The following is a 15,851-nucleotide window of genomic DNA, read 5'->3' as shown; positions in this document are numbered from 1 at the left end:
GTGCATAGTAGAGTCACTCATGTCATTGATATCTTGGGACCTGTTATAGGTATCAAAGAATGTACAGGGAATGTATGAATTTAAGGATTCTTATTTAGTATAGTCATGAATAAAAGAATGATTCAGAATAAAAGCATTCAAGATGACTATTCGCATGAAAGAATGAAAGGAATTATAAAAGAATATATACTCAAAATACGAAGATATATTTCATTGAAATAACAATGCCCAAATATAAGCCCATTTCAGTTCACAAAAGGTTTTCATTTTCTCTAGGCTTAGAACAATTAATATGTTTTGAATATTACTCTGGAAAAGCTTTAAAAACTTCAGGCATTTCTTCTGCAGTCCAATTGTTTAAAACACTCCCAGGTTCAACGGGATAGATGCCTGATGTACTTCCTTCTTCAGATTCTTCTTCAAATATGACATTGATGCTCAAGTTTCCTAACATTTCCTCTGTGATCTTCTTTCTTGGAGTCTTCAGTCCAGAATACATGGTTCCTCCCGATATGAATGTCCTGGATATGTGGGGGAAAGCCATAGGATCCCAATCAACTTCTTTTCCGTTCAAACGCGTCTTCCTCCTGTCTTGTCTTTTCTTTAACTCTTTCCTTCTCTGCTTAGCATTTGGTTTAAATCCTAAACCAAAACGGTTTTGTTTGTCTTTCACCACTGGTGCCTCTATCCTTCCTTGAAGGCATCTTTCCAGTCCTCTTCCAGGCACAGCTCCTTTCCCGACTGTCATTTGTAGTCCCATCCTTGTGGCTCTAGATATGCTGGGCATTGGGATTTTCATTCCCTCAGTGACAAAAGTTGCATTTACGAACTCTAAGGATCGAAAAGAACATTCGACCGCATCATCATCCACTCCCAAATATGGTGCGTCACTGGTTACCGATGCAATGATGTCTTCCTCAGCGTCAACCGTAATTAACCGGCCTTCTGTCACTAATTTCAACTTCTGGTGCAATGATGAAGGCACCGCCCCTGCTGAATGAATCCATGGTCTCCCGAGCAAGCAATTATACGAAGGCTTGATATCCATCACTAAGAAATCCACTTCGTACGTATTTGGGCCAATCAAGAGAGGTACTTCTATTCTTCCCATCACCTTTCTTTCGGTACCATCAAATGCTCTCACTATGTTCTGGCATGATTTCATGTGAGAGCTATTCACCGGTAACCTATTTAAGGTGGATAGGGGTAAAACGTTCAAGGCTGATCCATTATCAATTAGCACTCTTGATAACATATATTTCCCTCAGTGAGTAGAAATATGTAAGGCTTTGGTGGCTCCTCTTCCCCCGGGTGGTATTTCATCATCATTAAAGAAAATGAAATTGTCGGCACCGATATTATTAACCAAATGGTCCAACTTATTCACTGAGATATCATCGGCGACGTAAGTTTCATTTAGCACCTTAATCAGTGCATTACGATGTATCTCTGAACTTAGAAGCAATTCAAGCATTGAGATACGAGCCGGTTGCTTATGTAATTGTTCTACCACGCTGTACTCGCTATGTTTCAAGAATTTTAGAAATTCTTTAGCCTTATTTTCAGTTACCGGCTGATTGACACGTGGCTCAATTTTGTCTACTTTTGCTTTTCCCAATTTAACCGCTAAGGCCTTTCCTTTTCCAGATTCCACCCTTGCGTTTGCCGGATCATAGCGTTTTCCACTTCGTGTATAGAATCCTTCATCTTCTCCTGAAGCATTTACCAAGCTCTCTTCTCCTGGGATTGTTACATTGCAATCGTAATTCCAAGGAACCTTTTTGCTATCCTTGTAGGGAAAGGATACAGGTTTTTGGATTATGTCCTTTGGTGCTATTTGTATTCTAGATTCTCTGCTCATTGGTTTTGAAATTATCACCACCGGGTAATTAGCCTTTTGGGCTTTCCCCGTAGACACTTCTTCTGTAGCATAAACCTCTCCTTTTTCTAGTCCATTAATCTCTTCATAAAACTCTAACTCTTTGCTATCCATTAAGTTTTGCACCATGGTTCTGAACTCGGTACACTTTTGGATGTCATGGCCTTCTTCTGCGTGGAACTCACAAAACTTCCTTGCTCCTTCAGGCTTTTCTATTGAATTTTTCTTGATGAGACCTCTTTTCACCATTTGTTCCCAAACCCATTCAAGGGGGGTCCTTATCTCGGCTACGTTGGCTTTGACTCTCTTTCTTCCGCTCTCAATTATCGTGTTCACCCCTTTATTGTCATGATTGGGCAACAGATTCTCTGCTACGTTTGGTCCTGATGAGTCACCAATCTTTACGATCCCTAAATTGATAAGTTTTTCCACTAACTTCTTGAATGCAGTGCAGGTCTCAATAGAATTCCCCTTAGTCCCTGTGTGATACTCGCATTGGGCGTTTGCGTCATACCACTTAGGGTATGGAGGTTGCATTGGTTTCAGGTAAAATGGAGATACCACATGTGCATCAAATAAGTTCTGGTACAATTCCCTATATGTCACTGGGATGGGTGTGAATTGAGGTCTCTCTACACTTGGCCTTAGATTGAATTCTTGTTTTGAAAAATTTTGCTGGTTAGCGATTACCGCCCTAGCTTGCCCCACCGTAATTGATTTAGAATGGTCCCTGTTAAACGTGCTTGTATTGTTTATCTCATGCTCCTTCTTCCTTGGTACTGACCTTTTAGTACTTTCTCCTGCCTCTATCTTGCCACATCTTATGGCGTTCTCTATCATTTCTCCAGACATCACTATGTCTGAAAAACTTTTAGTGGCACTGCCCAGCATGTGATTGAGAAATGGAGCTTTTAGGGTATTGATAAAAAGCATGGTTATCTCCTTCTCTAAAAGCGGTGGTTGAACTTGCGCTGCTACTTCCCTCCATCTCTGAGCATATTGCCGGAAACTCTCATTAGGCTTTTTTTCCATGTTTTGCAATACAATTCGATCGGGTGCTATATCCATCACGTGTCTATACTGCTTCATAAAGGCTTGCGTCAAATCCTTCCATGAATGAATGTTGGCCCGACTTAATTGGTTGTACCATCTAGCCGTTGACCCGATCAAACTGTCCTGAAAGCCATGAATCGACAATGGATCATTGTTGATGTATTCCGTCATCCTCCTACGAAACATAGTGATATGGGCTTCGGGGCAACTGGTCCCGTTGTACTTCTCAAATTCCGGCATTTTAAATTTGGGAGGGAGCACCAGATCAGGTACCAGGCTCAAATCTTTAGCGTCTATTCCTCGATGGTAATCGGCATTTTCCATGGCTTGAAACTTCTCCTCTAACCATTTACATCGGTCTTCTAATTGTTTTGGTAGGTCTATTCTTGTTTTCTCTATTTCTGCTGCGTCGTCGAGATCCGGGACCACAATATTAATAGGATTATCCCCTGGATTAGAACCCGAACCTGTTGGGAAGTTCAACGATGTTGGGGCACCAACTTGGTATTGGGATCTAATGGTGACAGGTACCCTCTGTGGGTACACCCCTGGATGCGTTTGGACATTAGTTGGGGCGAAACCTGGAGGGTAGGCAGGGTCTTCGTGATCATCCCCAGAATTTACTGCGGGGCTCTTCCCCTTATCGTGCCCGCCAGCCGTTAACAGTTTTAATTGATTCAATAGTTCTCTTTGGGATGCTTCCATATCTTGCTGCAGTTTGGCTAGTTTTTCTTGCATCTGAGTTTGCATCTGTTCTTGCAATTGCTCTAATTTCTCTAGTCTTTGATCCATTTCTTTGGTTCTCCGGCGAGTACCGTAATGATATCTAGTTGACAAATTTTCGTTGACTTCCAGGGTAACTGTCATTAATTAGAGCTCTTATTATTATTATTATTTTTGAAACTTTAATGCATATGATAAAAATGCAATGCAGATGAATGAATGCAAAGAAAAGGCATTGATTCTAATTAAATTTCATTAGAAAAACTTGACTAGAAAACAAATTTCTTTACATAAAGTGGATTACATGTACGGCTTTGCCTTTATGCTCAAAGCCTTAACCCTCCTAAGGAGCCAAGCTAACTCTTGACCTTGACTTGACTCCGACTCATATTTCAAACTCAGTATATCAGCCTAAACCGCTAAGGTTTACAGATGGTCAGCCACTTCCCGCACTTGAGTCACAGCTTCGCCCATAACGTAATCTCTATCTCTAATCTGACTTTGGAGATGATGGAGTTGCTCTTGGTACTGTTCATTACGTCTTTCAAGAAATTCTACTCGTAATTTAGAATTTCGCAATGCGTCTTCAAGTTCTCCTATCCTTTCTTTCAACTCTTTAATCTTACTCAAACTTGATTTTAGCTCGACCACAGAGTTGCGACTACGGCACAAGTGAAGCGACCTTTCTAACTCCGCTACCCGATCTCTTAACCTTGCTTCTTCATTTTGGCATTCTAATAAACTTTTCTCCAAGGCACTCTCTCGAGCTCGGGCATCTTGAAATTTCTCTTCCCACTGATCAGCTTTGGCCCTTTCTTCCTTGATCTCCTGCTTCCATCATTCCGATGTTTTTCCCAAACCTGCAGTTCGCATTAACAAACGCAGCCTCTTATAATCCGATTTTAAACTATCTAAATCCTCTTCAGCCTTATTCTTCCCTTTTCTTAACTTTTTCGCTTCCAACCTGTGGATATCAACATCTAGTCCCAAACGCATCTTTTCCTCTTCTAGCTGTTCTAACTTCTTTCCAAACTCTGAACTTCTTTTTTCAAAGTCTTGTTTGATGATCTCTAATTCTGAAGGGACTACTCACAAATGCTCTTCTATAGAATAACCGCATTCTTCTCTAGGCTTTGGAATGTTATCATTGATCCTCTTACTCCGCCACCCATGATACTCAGGAGTTGTTGTTGCTCCTACGGCAATTCTTTTCATCAAGTGAATCTGTTTCCAAGCGTTAGACATCTCCCGAATCTTTCCTCTATAGTTATTACCTTTATAAGAGAACTCACACTCGGCAAGCCCTTGCGTTGCTGGCAAGAACTGTCTTGACCTATATTGTCTTAATACAAGCAGAGGGGCATATCCGATAGCTCCCCAAATTCCAAGCAAAGGGACCCAGTCAAAGTCCCCACATCGGTACAAAATCTTGTCGGGCACCATCCAAGAAGCTCTCCATTCAACATCTTCATCTTGTAGATTTTGTAGGATCGTCATCCACTTTTCCTCTGTGACGTCATCGCGTCTTGATGTCGCTGCTAAATCCTTCAAAGGCGAATAATTTTCTGAGAAAACTTGATAAGAAAACTTATCCACCTTCCAGAAATGGCTATGAAACCAAACTAACAGGAGTTGTGCACAACCAACGAATCTTCCCTCCCCCGTTCTTCGACAGGCCCTCAAATATCTGAATGTTTCGGCTAAAATTGCTGGAACGGGTGTGACCCTCCTATCAAGTTAATCAAACAAATCTGTAACAGCTTTATCTATATGCCCCAATACTTTAGGAAAAATAACCAGCCCGTACATACTCAAAGCAAAAACATCGACTTTCTTCTTCGTATCAGGGTGTGCCAAAATCTGATCTCGTAAACTTCTCCAAGGGATACATCTATTTTCTCCCTTTTGCTTGATTCCTGCGGTGACCCATTGCTCACTTATTCCAGTAATTCTTGTTAACTTCTTTGTAAAAGTCAAAACATTAGCAACTCTACAGTAAATTTTATCCACTTGGATTCTTGGACAACGAAGCAAAGTTGTATACTCCTCCACAGTAGGCACCATGTCTACCTTCCCAAATGTGAAGCAGCTATAAGCGGAATTCCAAAATTGAGCCAGAGCTCGAAATAGATGCTCATCTACATTGATGTCAAGCAAGTAGGGTAAATCACCATAATTACGGTAAAACAATTGTTTGACTTCATCATCCCACTGAGCCCAAATTTCTTTCAACTTCTGAAGGTTGTTTTGAATCACATTGATGCTGGTGTAATCCCATAACTCTGAAGAATGCCCCATTGTCAGACTATCACCTTTCTCGAGTTGTGACCTTTCTGACCATATTCGGATAACCGCATTATCTTCCACCTTGTTAAGAAATTCACTTTCCATGATGGGCTTTTCTATCTAGTAACCGAATATGAATCAACGCCTTCTATAATGAAATGCCATGTAGACAAAATGCCATGCAGTCAAAGCAAAATAATAAGTCAGTACCAAAACTAAAATCTGATACAAGCAAGAAATAATAGAGCACCTATTTGGATATCTACTAGGGGTTTGAAGTAGTTCTATCTAGGGTGGGTTCCTAGGGTTCACTACATGTGGTTTGGTTCTAAAGTAAGGGTACCCGAACTAGCAGATTCCTCGATCTTCACCCATTATAGGCTCATATAGATCGAGTTCGGTTCAGGGGGATACATTTCCCTATGGCTGCACGGAGATGAAAATCTCACGAAGACATAGGTACGGATGTATTCCAAAAGTGATCCACTATCCTGCACAGAGGTGAAAACCTCACGAAGGAGTAGCTTCTCACTCCCACTTAAAAGGTGTGACCAACGGTCATGCAATGCAATGTGCAGAGATATATAAAAATTTAAAATACAAAACATGATAGAAACTATAACTCAAAACAAATGAAATGTAATGAGAGGATCGTATATTTAAATCAAATTTTCAACTTTCGACAAAAAGACAAAAGGTAATCAACTCGTGGCTCGACTCACTTATTTTGAAAAATTCCCCAGTGGAGTCGCCAAGCTGTTGACACCATTTTTTTGAGTGAAAAAAAACGGGGTCGACTTGGGTTTTGAAAATGAAAACGAAAACGGAGTCGCCACCAATCCTTTTTTTGATAAGGTGTGATCGGATCACCTTGAAAAGTGGTTGTTTAATAAACACTTTAATTTTATTAAAACAACGATTTTTGGTCCACGAAATTCAAAAAAAATGGGTTCGGGAGTCGGTTACGCACGAGGAAGGATTAGCACCCTCGATATGCCCAAAATTGGTACCTAGTTGATTACTTAATGACTTAGTGTTTAAAAACTGAAAACTTTAAAGAAATTTAAAGTACGATCCTTAAAAAAACTCGAATAGCATAGATTAAAATTCAAGAGGATATTTGACAATTTGGTTAAACGAGAAATCAAAACCCAGCACCTTAGGGCACGTTCCTCGAATTTCCAAATGCAAAACATTGCCTTATTTTGAAATTTTTAGAAGGATATTAAGCCATTTGGTTTAACGAGAAAAATCAACACCCAGCACCTTAGGGCATGTTTTCTCGAATTTCCCAAACGCAAAACATTGCCTTATTCTTAAAAGTTTTAAAAGGATATTAAGCCATTTGGTTGGACGAGAAAAATCAACACCCAGCACCTTAGGGAATGTTTTCTCGAATTTCCCAAACGCGAAATATTGCCTTATTTTAAAACATTTTCCTTTTTTGAAATATGGCATTTATATGCATAATGGAATAATAAATGTGATACTGAGCATAAAATAATATGTGTAAAGAATGAAATAAATAAATAAATGAACATTAAGTAAAACAAATAATAACAAAGAAAGAAAATTGATCCAAATTATAAAATATATATATAAAAATATTTATGCACATATAAGGAAAACATTTATATATAATTATAAAAAATATGAAAACACATATATATATATACATATGTTTTAAAGCTATCAAATATAAAAGCTTGTATAGGTATATACATATATGTATGTATACGTGTATAAAAAGGATAAAAGAAGATATATTAGTATATATGTATTCGTAAGAGACATATATATAGACCTATATGTATATATATATATTATAAAGTATAAAACATATATATAAATGGGTACAAGTGTAAACAAAAATGTATATATATATAACAAAAGATAAAAATTTTAAAAGATATGGACAAGTAAACAATAATAAAAATAGTAATTGCAAAGATAACAAATATAATAATAATAGTTAGTTTAATAATAATAAGAGTCTTAAAAAATTTAGATTAAACAATAAACAAAACATAGGACGAAATCGAGAGCAAAATGAAATTACAGGGTAAAAACTACAATAAAACAAACAAGAAAGACCAAAATGGAAATGCGCGTAAATGTCAGGGACCAAATGAGTAATAAAACCCTTATCAGGACACGTGTACGTTGCTCAGTGCGCCAGGGGGTCGGGGACGAAATCGAAAAACACACGAAAGTTTAGGGCTGAATTAAAAGACAATAATATTGAACAAAAGGAGTTAATCTAAAAGAAAATAAACGCAGAAGGACCAAAATCACAAATAGACCCTCAGGTATAGAAACACGCGGACCTTCATCGGGTCGAGTCGGGTCGGCTTGATCCATGTCAAAACGACGCCGTTTTGGGACTATTGAAGCCAGTCCTAAACGACGCTGTTTAAGGTGTCTATTTAAGTTTGTTTTTTTTATTTCATCATTCTTTTCTATTTAAAACAAAAAAAACTTCAAAACCTCTCCCTAGCCCTCTCCTTTCCGGCCAAGGGGCCCGGCCGCAGGCCACCGCGCCATTCGGCGTTGGCGCCGCCGTAGGCGGTGGTCAGAAGGTGAAAGGTTGGTTTTTTAACCCCGTCGCAAAGGCCTTTCGTAGATCGGGCCCTCCTATCCCCAAAGCCGAGAGAAAAACCCCCAAAAGCCGCCATCCCCGTCCATTTTCGGTTACCCGAAGGATTCCGGCGACAACTCAAACGCGGCGTTCAGGTAAGTTTCGTTTTATTACTTTAAACCTATTAACTGTGAATGAAAAGAAAGAGCAAAAAATCGGATCTAATTGAAGAAAAAAGACTAAAAATATCACCTTTAAACTGATTTTTTTCTTTTCTATTTCTTCAATATTGTTTCAAAAAATCAGAACCCCCTTACAAAGATTTTTTGTTGGCTTTATAGCCGATTTACATGAATTTTTTTAGTCTATTTTACTTGCTGATGTTTCTTTTCTGTCCTTGCAGGCGTGGGCGCACGTGGGTGGAGATGACAGTGGCAGTTGGCGGTGGTTGCTGGCAGAGCAGGTGGGCAGAAGACCAAAGGTCAGAAGACCCTAGGAGCGGCGCCTAGGGTTCTTCTGTTTTCTACTAGGTTTTTTTGTTTTGGGTCTAGTGGGCTGCTAGGATTTTGGTTATTGGGCTGGTTTTTGATTTGGGTCGTATCAGGCCCGTTGTACTTGGACTTATAGACTGTTTTTATTTCTGGTATGGTTTGGTTTATTTGGTACGGGCCCGGGCAAATTTGGGCTTCTACAAAAAATATATAAAAAAGTAAATAATGATAATTTATATATATGTTTAAAATATATTAAAAAATATGGATGTAAATATGTATATACAAATTAGAAAGTATAAAATATATAAGTACGTAAATATATATACTTATGAAAATTTAGAAAATATGTATGTATATGTGCGTGTAAGTATGTATTATAAAAATATATATTTTAAAATTGTAACACAAAAGATATATATGTATATATGTGAGTTATAAAATATATGTGGGCATATATGTATTTTAAAAATATAAAACATAAAAAAAAAGAAAGAAATAGATATGTATATATATATATGAATAATAAAATGTATTGGATATAGGTATTAAATTGGAAACTACATAAAATTCAAGGTAAACATTCGAAATAATAGAAATATGGGATAAAGGACCAAATCATAAGGCACTGGAAACATCAAGGGGAAATGAGCAAATGTTTCAGGCCCCTTGTGCGCGGCGTTTCGCAAGGGACCGAAATAAAACATGCTCAAAGCGCGAGGGACTTACAGGGAAATACTCCCCAGTCTTGAAACGCAGTGTTTTAACCGAGGGACAGCACATGGTCTAAGGACCAAATCGAAACAGAAGCAAAGTTCGCGGCCCAAATAAAAAAAACCAAAAAGATCGCATTGAATATGCCGCAAAGGTAGAGGGGCTTATTGAGCAAATAACCTCTTTCACTAGAATGCGCGGATCCTCCTTGACGGGTCGGGTCGACGCGCGGATCCTTAAGGGGAAACGACGTCATTTTAGGGCTATTAAGGCCAGCCCTAAACGACGCCGTTTAGGAGCCCTATAAAAGTCATTTTTTTCTCAAAAAATTTCATTCTTCTCCTTTTCTAAAAAAAACAAAAAATCCTCTCAAACTCCCCCTTTTCTCTCCAACTGCCGATCAAAGGCCCAGCCATCGGCCACCGCCCCGACCGCCGGTCGCCGGTGCCGACACCACCGTACACAGCGGTCGGGAAACTGAAAAGTTTCCCCTTTTTTCTCTGATGCAAACCCCCGGCCTCTAAACACTCCGGAGGCGACCAAAAAAAGGTAAAAAGGCTTCTTTTTTTTATGCGTTATTTCGAAACAATCAAAACAAAAAAAAAGAAAAAAAATGATAAAACAAAATAAAACGAAAATATCACCTTTAAAATTTTTGTTGTTTTTTATTTATTTTCTCAAAAATCCCCCTTTTTACAATCGGTTTTCATGGCTTTTATAGCCATTGATACATTATTTTATTCTATTACTATTTCTACTACTATTTTGTCCTTCTCTGCTTGCGTATTTTGCTTGCTCTTCTATTTTGCAGGTGTTTGGTGGCTGGTGGCAGAGTTGGTGGCTGACGAGGGAAGCGGCGACACATGGCTAGGATTTTAGAAAACTGAAACCCTAGTTTGACTGGGTTTTTGGGCCTCAATTTTGGGCTGTTTTGGTTAGTTATTGGGCTCGGGTTGTAATGGGTATTGGGTTTGCTGATTTGTAGATTGGACTAGACTTTAATTTTATTTTGGTTTTTTTGTTCTTTGGTTTAATTGGGCTCGGGCAAAATGGGTTTGTACAATAATTATTGCTAAATCAAATAAAAAATGGAATTTGGTATAATTATATTTATTTGGATGGATCAAATTTTTGTTCGAATATGCTGTACAAAATTTTTTAAGGTATGCCTAAATATTTTGTTGGAAAAATTGTAATTTATGAGAATTTTGAGGTATATTCTCAATTGGTAAAGGTTGGGAGTTGAATAAAAAATTATGGTTTTATATTCTACTCCATGAGACCTTTACAACGGTATATCATATGCTCAAAATGGTTGAGTGATGAATGAGAAATTGATGTTCAAAATAAGCTACTTGAGAATATTTGTTGAGGAAAAAAAAGGTTAGATCCCACATTGGTTAAGTACCAAGTGTGAGATGTGATTATATATGATAACCCACTTGAAAATTAATTGAATGACTTAGCTTGAAAATTGCTGCGCGCGTAGGGGGCAGGTCCAAACCCATCGTGGTTGGGGGCGATACAAAATGATAAGGCTGTGGATATTTTAACCCAACACAAAATTTATTTTTTCTCAACAAATATATATAAAATCTTATTTAAAAGGACATATATCTTGATTTTATTTTATTCTAATCAATTTGATTTAATTGCCCTTTAATGCATATTTTGTCTCCTTATACATGGATATTTTCAAAATTTCTCCACTTTGAATGCCTATAAAAGGCTAAAACTTCTTCATAATTTTTTGCTCAATCTCACTCTCTCACAACGAGATTATTTTCTCTCTAAAATACTTCTCTTTTCCTCTCCATATTTTTCAACGTTTCGGTGATAGAAAAATGCATTGTTTGTTTGTTGGTCACTGCAAAGGTGCTACTACTTCAATCATCGTGTTGTTGTATCCTGAGAAACATTCGACCAACGTTTCTCCAAGTACCGTAGGAGCGACCGAAACTGTCTTAAGGGAATCTCAACATCTAGTAAACCTCGTTTCTTCTTTTTGATTTTTGGTTTTGTTATGTTATTTATTGGTTTTTCATATTCGATAATTTAAATATAAATTATTCAATTTATTTTACTTTATATATAAATATTTTTTTATTTAGGGTCCATTTGTTTACATGTAAATATTTTACAGAAAATGTTTGTTTCACAGAAAACAGCTTGGTTAACGGAAAATGTCTTACAGGTCAACATAAAGTAAGTCCTTTCCTATAAAATGGCTTATCCTTTTAAAAAGTGTAAATCATTTTCCGGAAAAGAGCACCTCTATAGATAATTTTATTTTTAAATAAAAATAAACTTAAATAAAGTTTAATATTATTATATTGACAATAAATTTTATTTTTATTTTTAAAATATTTAAAATATTTAAAATATTATATTTTTCAATATTATTCAACATACATATTTAATTATTTATATTTAGTCATATAATAAATTATTAATAAATATAATTTATTATTTTAATAAATTATTTAATATTTCAATTTTATTTTAATAATAAATTTTAAAAATAATAATTTTAAATAATATTATTCACATATTATTGAAAATATTCAATATTAATATTTTAATATTTATTACAATTATAAATATATTAATAATAAATGTTTTATAGTATAAATGTTAAAATATGTCATAAGTCTATATACACTTCACAGTTTTGTAATTTAGTCTTTGTACTTTTATTTTCAAGAATTTAGCCCTTTTATTTTTCAAATTTAAAAATCAAGTCCAATTGTTGACATCATTAAATTTTTTTGTAAATTTTGTTGATGTCACATTTTTAAATAAAAAATACTCACTTGGTATTCATGTAATTAAAAAATGACGTTGTAATGAACTTGAATTTAACACAATATTTTTAATATATGCAAAAACAATGTAAAATATAAAATTATAGATAGAAATAAATTCAATTGACAATGAAAAAAAAAAGAAAATCTCAAATGTATGTTTGTTTCATTGAAACAACTTTTATGAAATATTTTTAAGAAATCTACCAAACAACAGAAAATATTTTACACAGATTTATCTAAATACCAGGAAATATTAACTTTTCCAGAAAAGTAAATTATTTTTTAGAAATCATTTTCTAGAAGTCATTTTCAGTGAAACAAACGGAGTCTTATATTTATATATTTTTTTCGCTAACGTGTTTTGTCCAACATATTTAAAAAAAGTAATGGAATTTTGAAACGGTATCAAAATTTTTAATAGATGCCAAAATATTAAAATATTTAATGAGATATTTTTAGAAACTTTTGTATCATATTAAAAATTTTGTTATCTCGTCAGAAATTTTTGTATGGCGTTAAACCTTTGCTATAATTTACCCAAAAATGTATTTACTTTTTATTTTATCAGAATAACCGATTATAAGTTTTGTTTTACATGAAAACTTATGAGAAGTGTACGCTGCAACACTAACACCATGTTTGGTTGGGTGTAATGGTCGTGGGCCCCATTTAATCCTGTGTTTGGTTCGATGTATTGCACTAATATAGGCATATTACGTTACGGACGTATTCCCCAAAATTCACCGATTTCTATTCCCTTCCTTTTGGTCAGTTTAGGTCCTGCTTTACCCTCTCGATTTCTATGCCCTGTTTTACCCTCCCGATCCACGTTTCCCCTTTCCGTCTTCTGTTTCTTCCTTCTAGCTTTCTTCTCCACTCTCCTCGCAGTCTTCTTATTCTCTTTTTTACCTCTCTTTGGCGTCACAAATGGACTTAGAGCACTGATCAGAAAGCACCCTCCATCTCACGTTTTCCGTTCCTCTCCACCGGCGAAACTGGTGAAGTTTTTACTGTTGTGTCCATGGGAACCGGTAAAGAAGATACAGCCGTCTTCCTAGATCGTGATTCTCGATCAACTAGAGGGAGAAGGTGAATATTCAACCTAAATTAAGATAGGATTCCTATCACTTAATACGGTTCTTTTTTTTTTCAAAAAAGATCTGTGTTTGTTTTTTTTCCTCAATTTTTAGTTCATAAACGATCAAGAATACTTTTTTATTTTATTTTATTTTTACAGTGATTATGTTGAGATTTCCTATGAAATTCTCTTTTTATTTGCAAGGAATCTACAACTCTAGTGTGAATCAGGGAAGCATGCAGGTGTCGGAAGCTACCATCCAGTGTCCTGCTCCTCTAACATCCTCTGGCGTACCATTCGTGGGTGTGTTCTTCTTTTCGAGATTTTTTCCCCTTTTAGTGTGTTTTCATAGTTCTTTATTTGGTCTGTGAATGAAAAGGATGGAAATTTCTGGGTTTTTGATGCTTGGTAATTTAGGAAGCCTTTATTATAAACTTTTTGAGATATTTTTTTCTATTTATTTGAAGTTCTATGATTTGGATATTGGAATATATATTGCAAAAGAACCAAAAGAATCTTATTGAGCGAGATTCTCACCCATAAAAAAGTCAATTTTGATTCAATTCAAGCTTTAAAATTCAACAATTTTTCAGTACGATTTTAGTGGAAGCCGTGATATAGTAAGGTTCATAAGAGAAGTTCAAGCTCATGGCTTATATGTTTGCATTAGAATTGGACCTTTCATTGAAGTGAATGGACTTACGGGTAATAACCATTGCCATTGCTATTCATTCATTTCTTCTTCATCAGCATTTTTTGCTAAAAATGATTGTTGATGGGTGCAGGGGACTGCCATTTTGGTTGCACGCTGTCCCTGGGATTGTTTTTCGATCTGATAATGGACCATTCAAGGTAAAAGTGCAAACCAAACTTGAGATACAAATAATTTAAAAGATTAAAACAACCTAACAAAAATGACAAATTTTGTCTCTTTAATAACAGTTTCATATGCAAAAATGGTTGAGAAAAGTGGTAAACATTTGATGGGAATGCTTATTATTTTTCAGGAAAATGGATGCTATCCACACTTTTGCCAGAGAAGAAGAACTGGATAATTTTCTTAAATGCATTGAAAGTGGTGTTTCTGTGCATTTGCAAGGTTTGTTTCTATTTAGTTGTTTGTCCTCCTTTAAAGAAAAAACTAGACTTGCATACATGGGTCTGAAATACTTTGCTTAATCAAGTAACTTGTTTGCATTTGATGCTTGCAGACAGTGAAGGCAGGACCCTGATGCATTGGGCTGTAGATCGTGGCCATCTTAAAATTGCCGAAGCACTTCTTAGCAGGAATGCTGATGTGAATGCTAAGGTAATTATTATATCGCTGTTACGGTTTTACTGGTATTCACCTCCTAACCTATTTATGTGTGCTGAAACTATCCTTGTCTGATGTACCTTTAATGCACGAAAACAAATGTGAAATAACTCGGTCTCGACTCAGGTTCTACTCATCCGAATCAGATTCTCCCGTTGAAAAGAAGCCTGACCCTATTATAGAATCTGCTTCAGTAGCTGAAGCCCATATCAAGGATGTAGCTTTGCCCGTTGAGGATGTGAGTAATAAAGGTAAAAATGGGTTAAAAAATATTGGATTTGGGTTTCTTTTTGGCAATTTGTTTATTGTGCTTTTGTTTAGATGATGAGAAATGAAAGTCAAGATGTAATAGCCCGATTTTAGGCTTAGTCGGAACAGTGGTTTCGGGACCACAAATCCGACGAAAAAAAAAATGTAATGGCTTGAATTTTCAGAGGTGTCGGAACGGTGATTCGAGATCACTAAATTCGACAAATGGGTAGAAAATATTATTAATTTAGCAAGTATAAGTTAAATATGAAGTTAGGAAAATTTTTGAAATAGTGAATAGTGCACTAGAAATAAATATTAAAATAATTAGAATCGAAATGAGGTATCAAGACCTCGGGGATTTTAAACTGAGCCATAAATATTTTATAAATATTTATGGAGTGTTAAAAAGTTAGTATTAAAGTTTCGTTAAGAAATTTTAAAGTTCCGATAATTAATTGAACAAAAAGGACTAAATTGTAACAAATGCAAAATTTTGGGAAATGATTAAATAGCTTAAATGATAAAAGGAAGAGGGCTTAAAAGCAAATAGACCCAAGGTCTATTTGGGCTGGACGGCAGAGGCATGAAATCAGCAAGAAAGTAAGGAGAATTAAGGGCAAAATTGGAAAATTGCAAAATTTGCTTAATAAAGTTAGGACCCAAGTGGAATTATCT

The 15,851-nt window shown here is 35.9% G+C and overlaps 1 protein-coding gene across 1 annotated transcript; it reads right to left on the bottom strand.

Moving 5' to 3' along the window:
* Positions 1–1,264: 1,264 nt before the first annotated feature.
* On the bottom strand, positions 1,265–3,799 carry LOC107950014 (uncharacterized). The gene is made up of 3 exons (XM_041089856.1): positions 1,880–3,799; positions 1,571–1,777; positions 1,265–1,423 (listed from the first exon to the last, which is right to left on the bottom strand). The coding sequence occupies exons 1-3, from the start codon at positions 3,797–3,799 to the stop codon at positions 1,265–1,267; spliced, it is 2,286 nt and encodes a 761-aa protein (XP_040945790.1).
* Positions 3,800–15,851: the final 12,052 nt, after the last annotated feature.

The sequence above is a fragment of the Gossypium hirsutum genome, chromosome D03 (assembly GCF_007990345.1).
Source record: "Gossypium hirsutum isolate 1008001.06 chromosome D03, Gossypium_hirsutum_v2.1, whole genome shotgun sequence".
NCBI lineage: Eukaryota > Viridiplantae > Streptophyta > Magnoliopsida > Malvales > Malvaceae > Gossypium > Gossypium hirsutum.
Note: the sequence above shows the minus strand (reverse complement) of the source record. Positions and strands in the feature narration are given on the sequence as shown.

Bases quoted from the DNA above. Each gene is read 5' to 3' on its own strand.
- LOC107950014 (XM_041089856.1), bottom strand. From the start codon at position 3,799: ATGACAGTTACCCTGGAAGTCAACGAAAATTTGTCAACTAGATATCAT. The intron at 1,778-1,879 runs GTGATAATTTCA...GATAGCAAAAAG, and splicing joins AAAAGGCTAATTACCCGGTG to GTTCCTTGGAATTACGATTG. The intron at 1,424-1,570 runs GTAACTGAAAAT...GCACTGATTAAG, and splicing joins AGCCACGTGTCAATCAGCCG to GTGCTAAATGAAACTTACGT.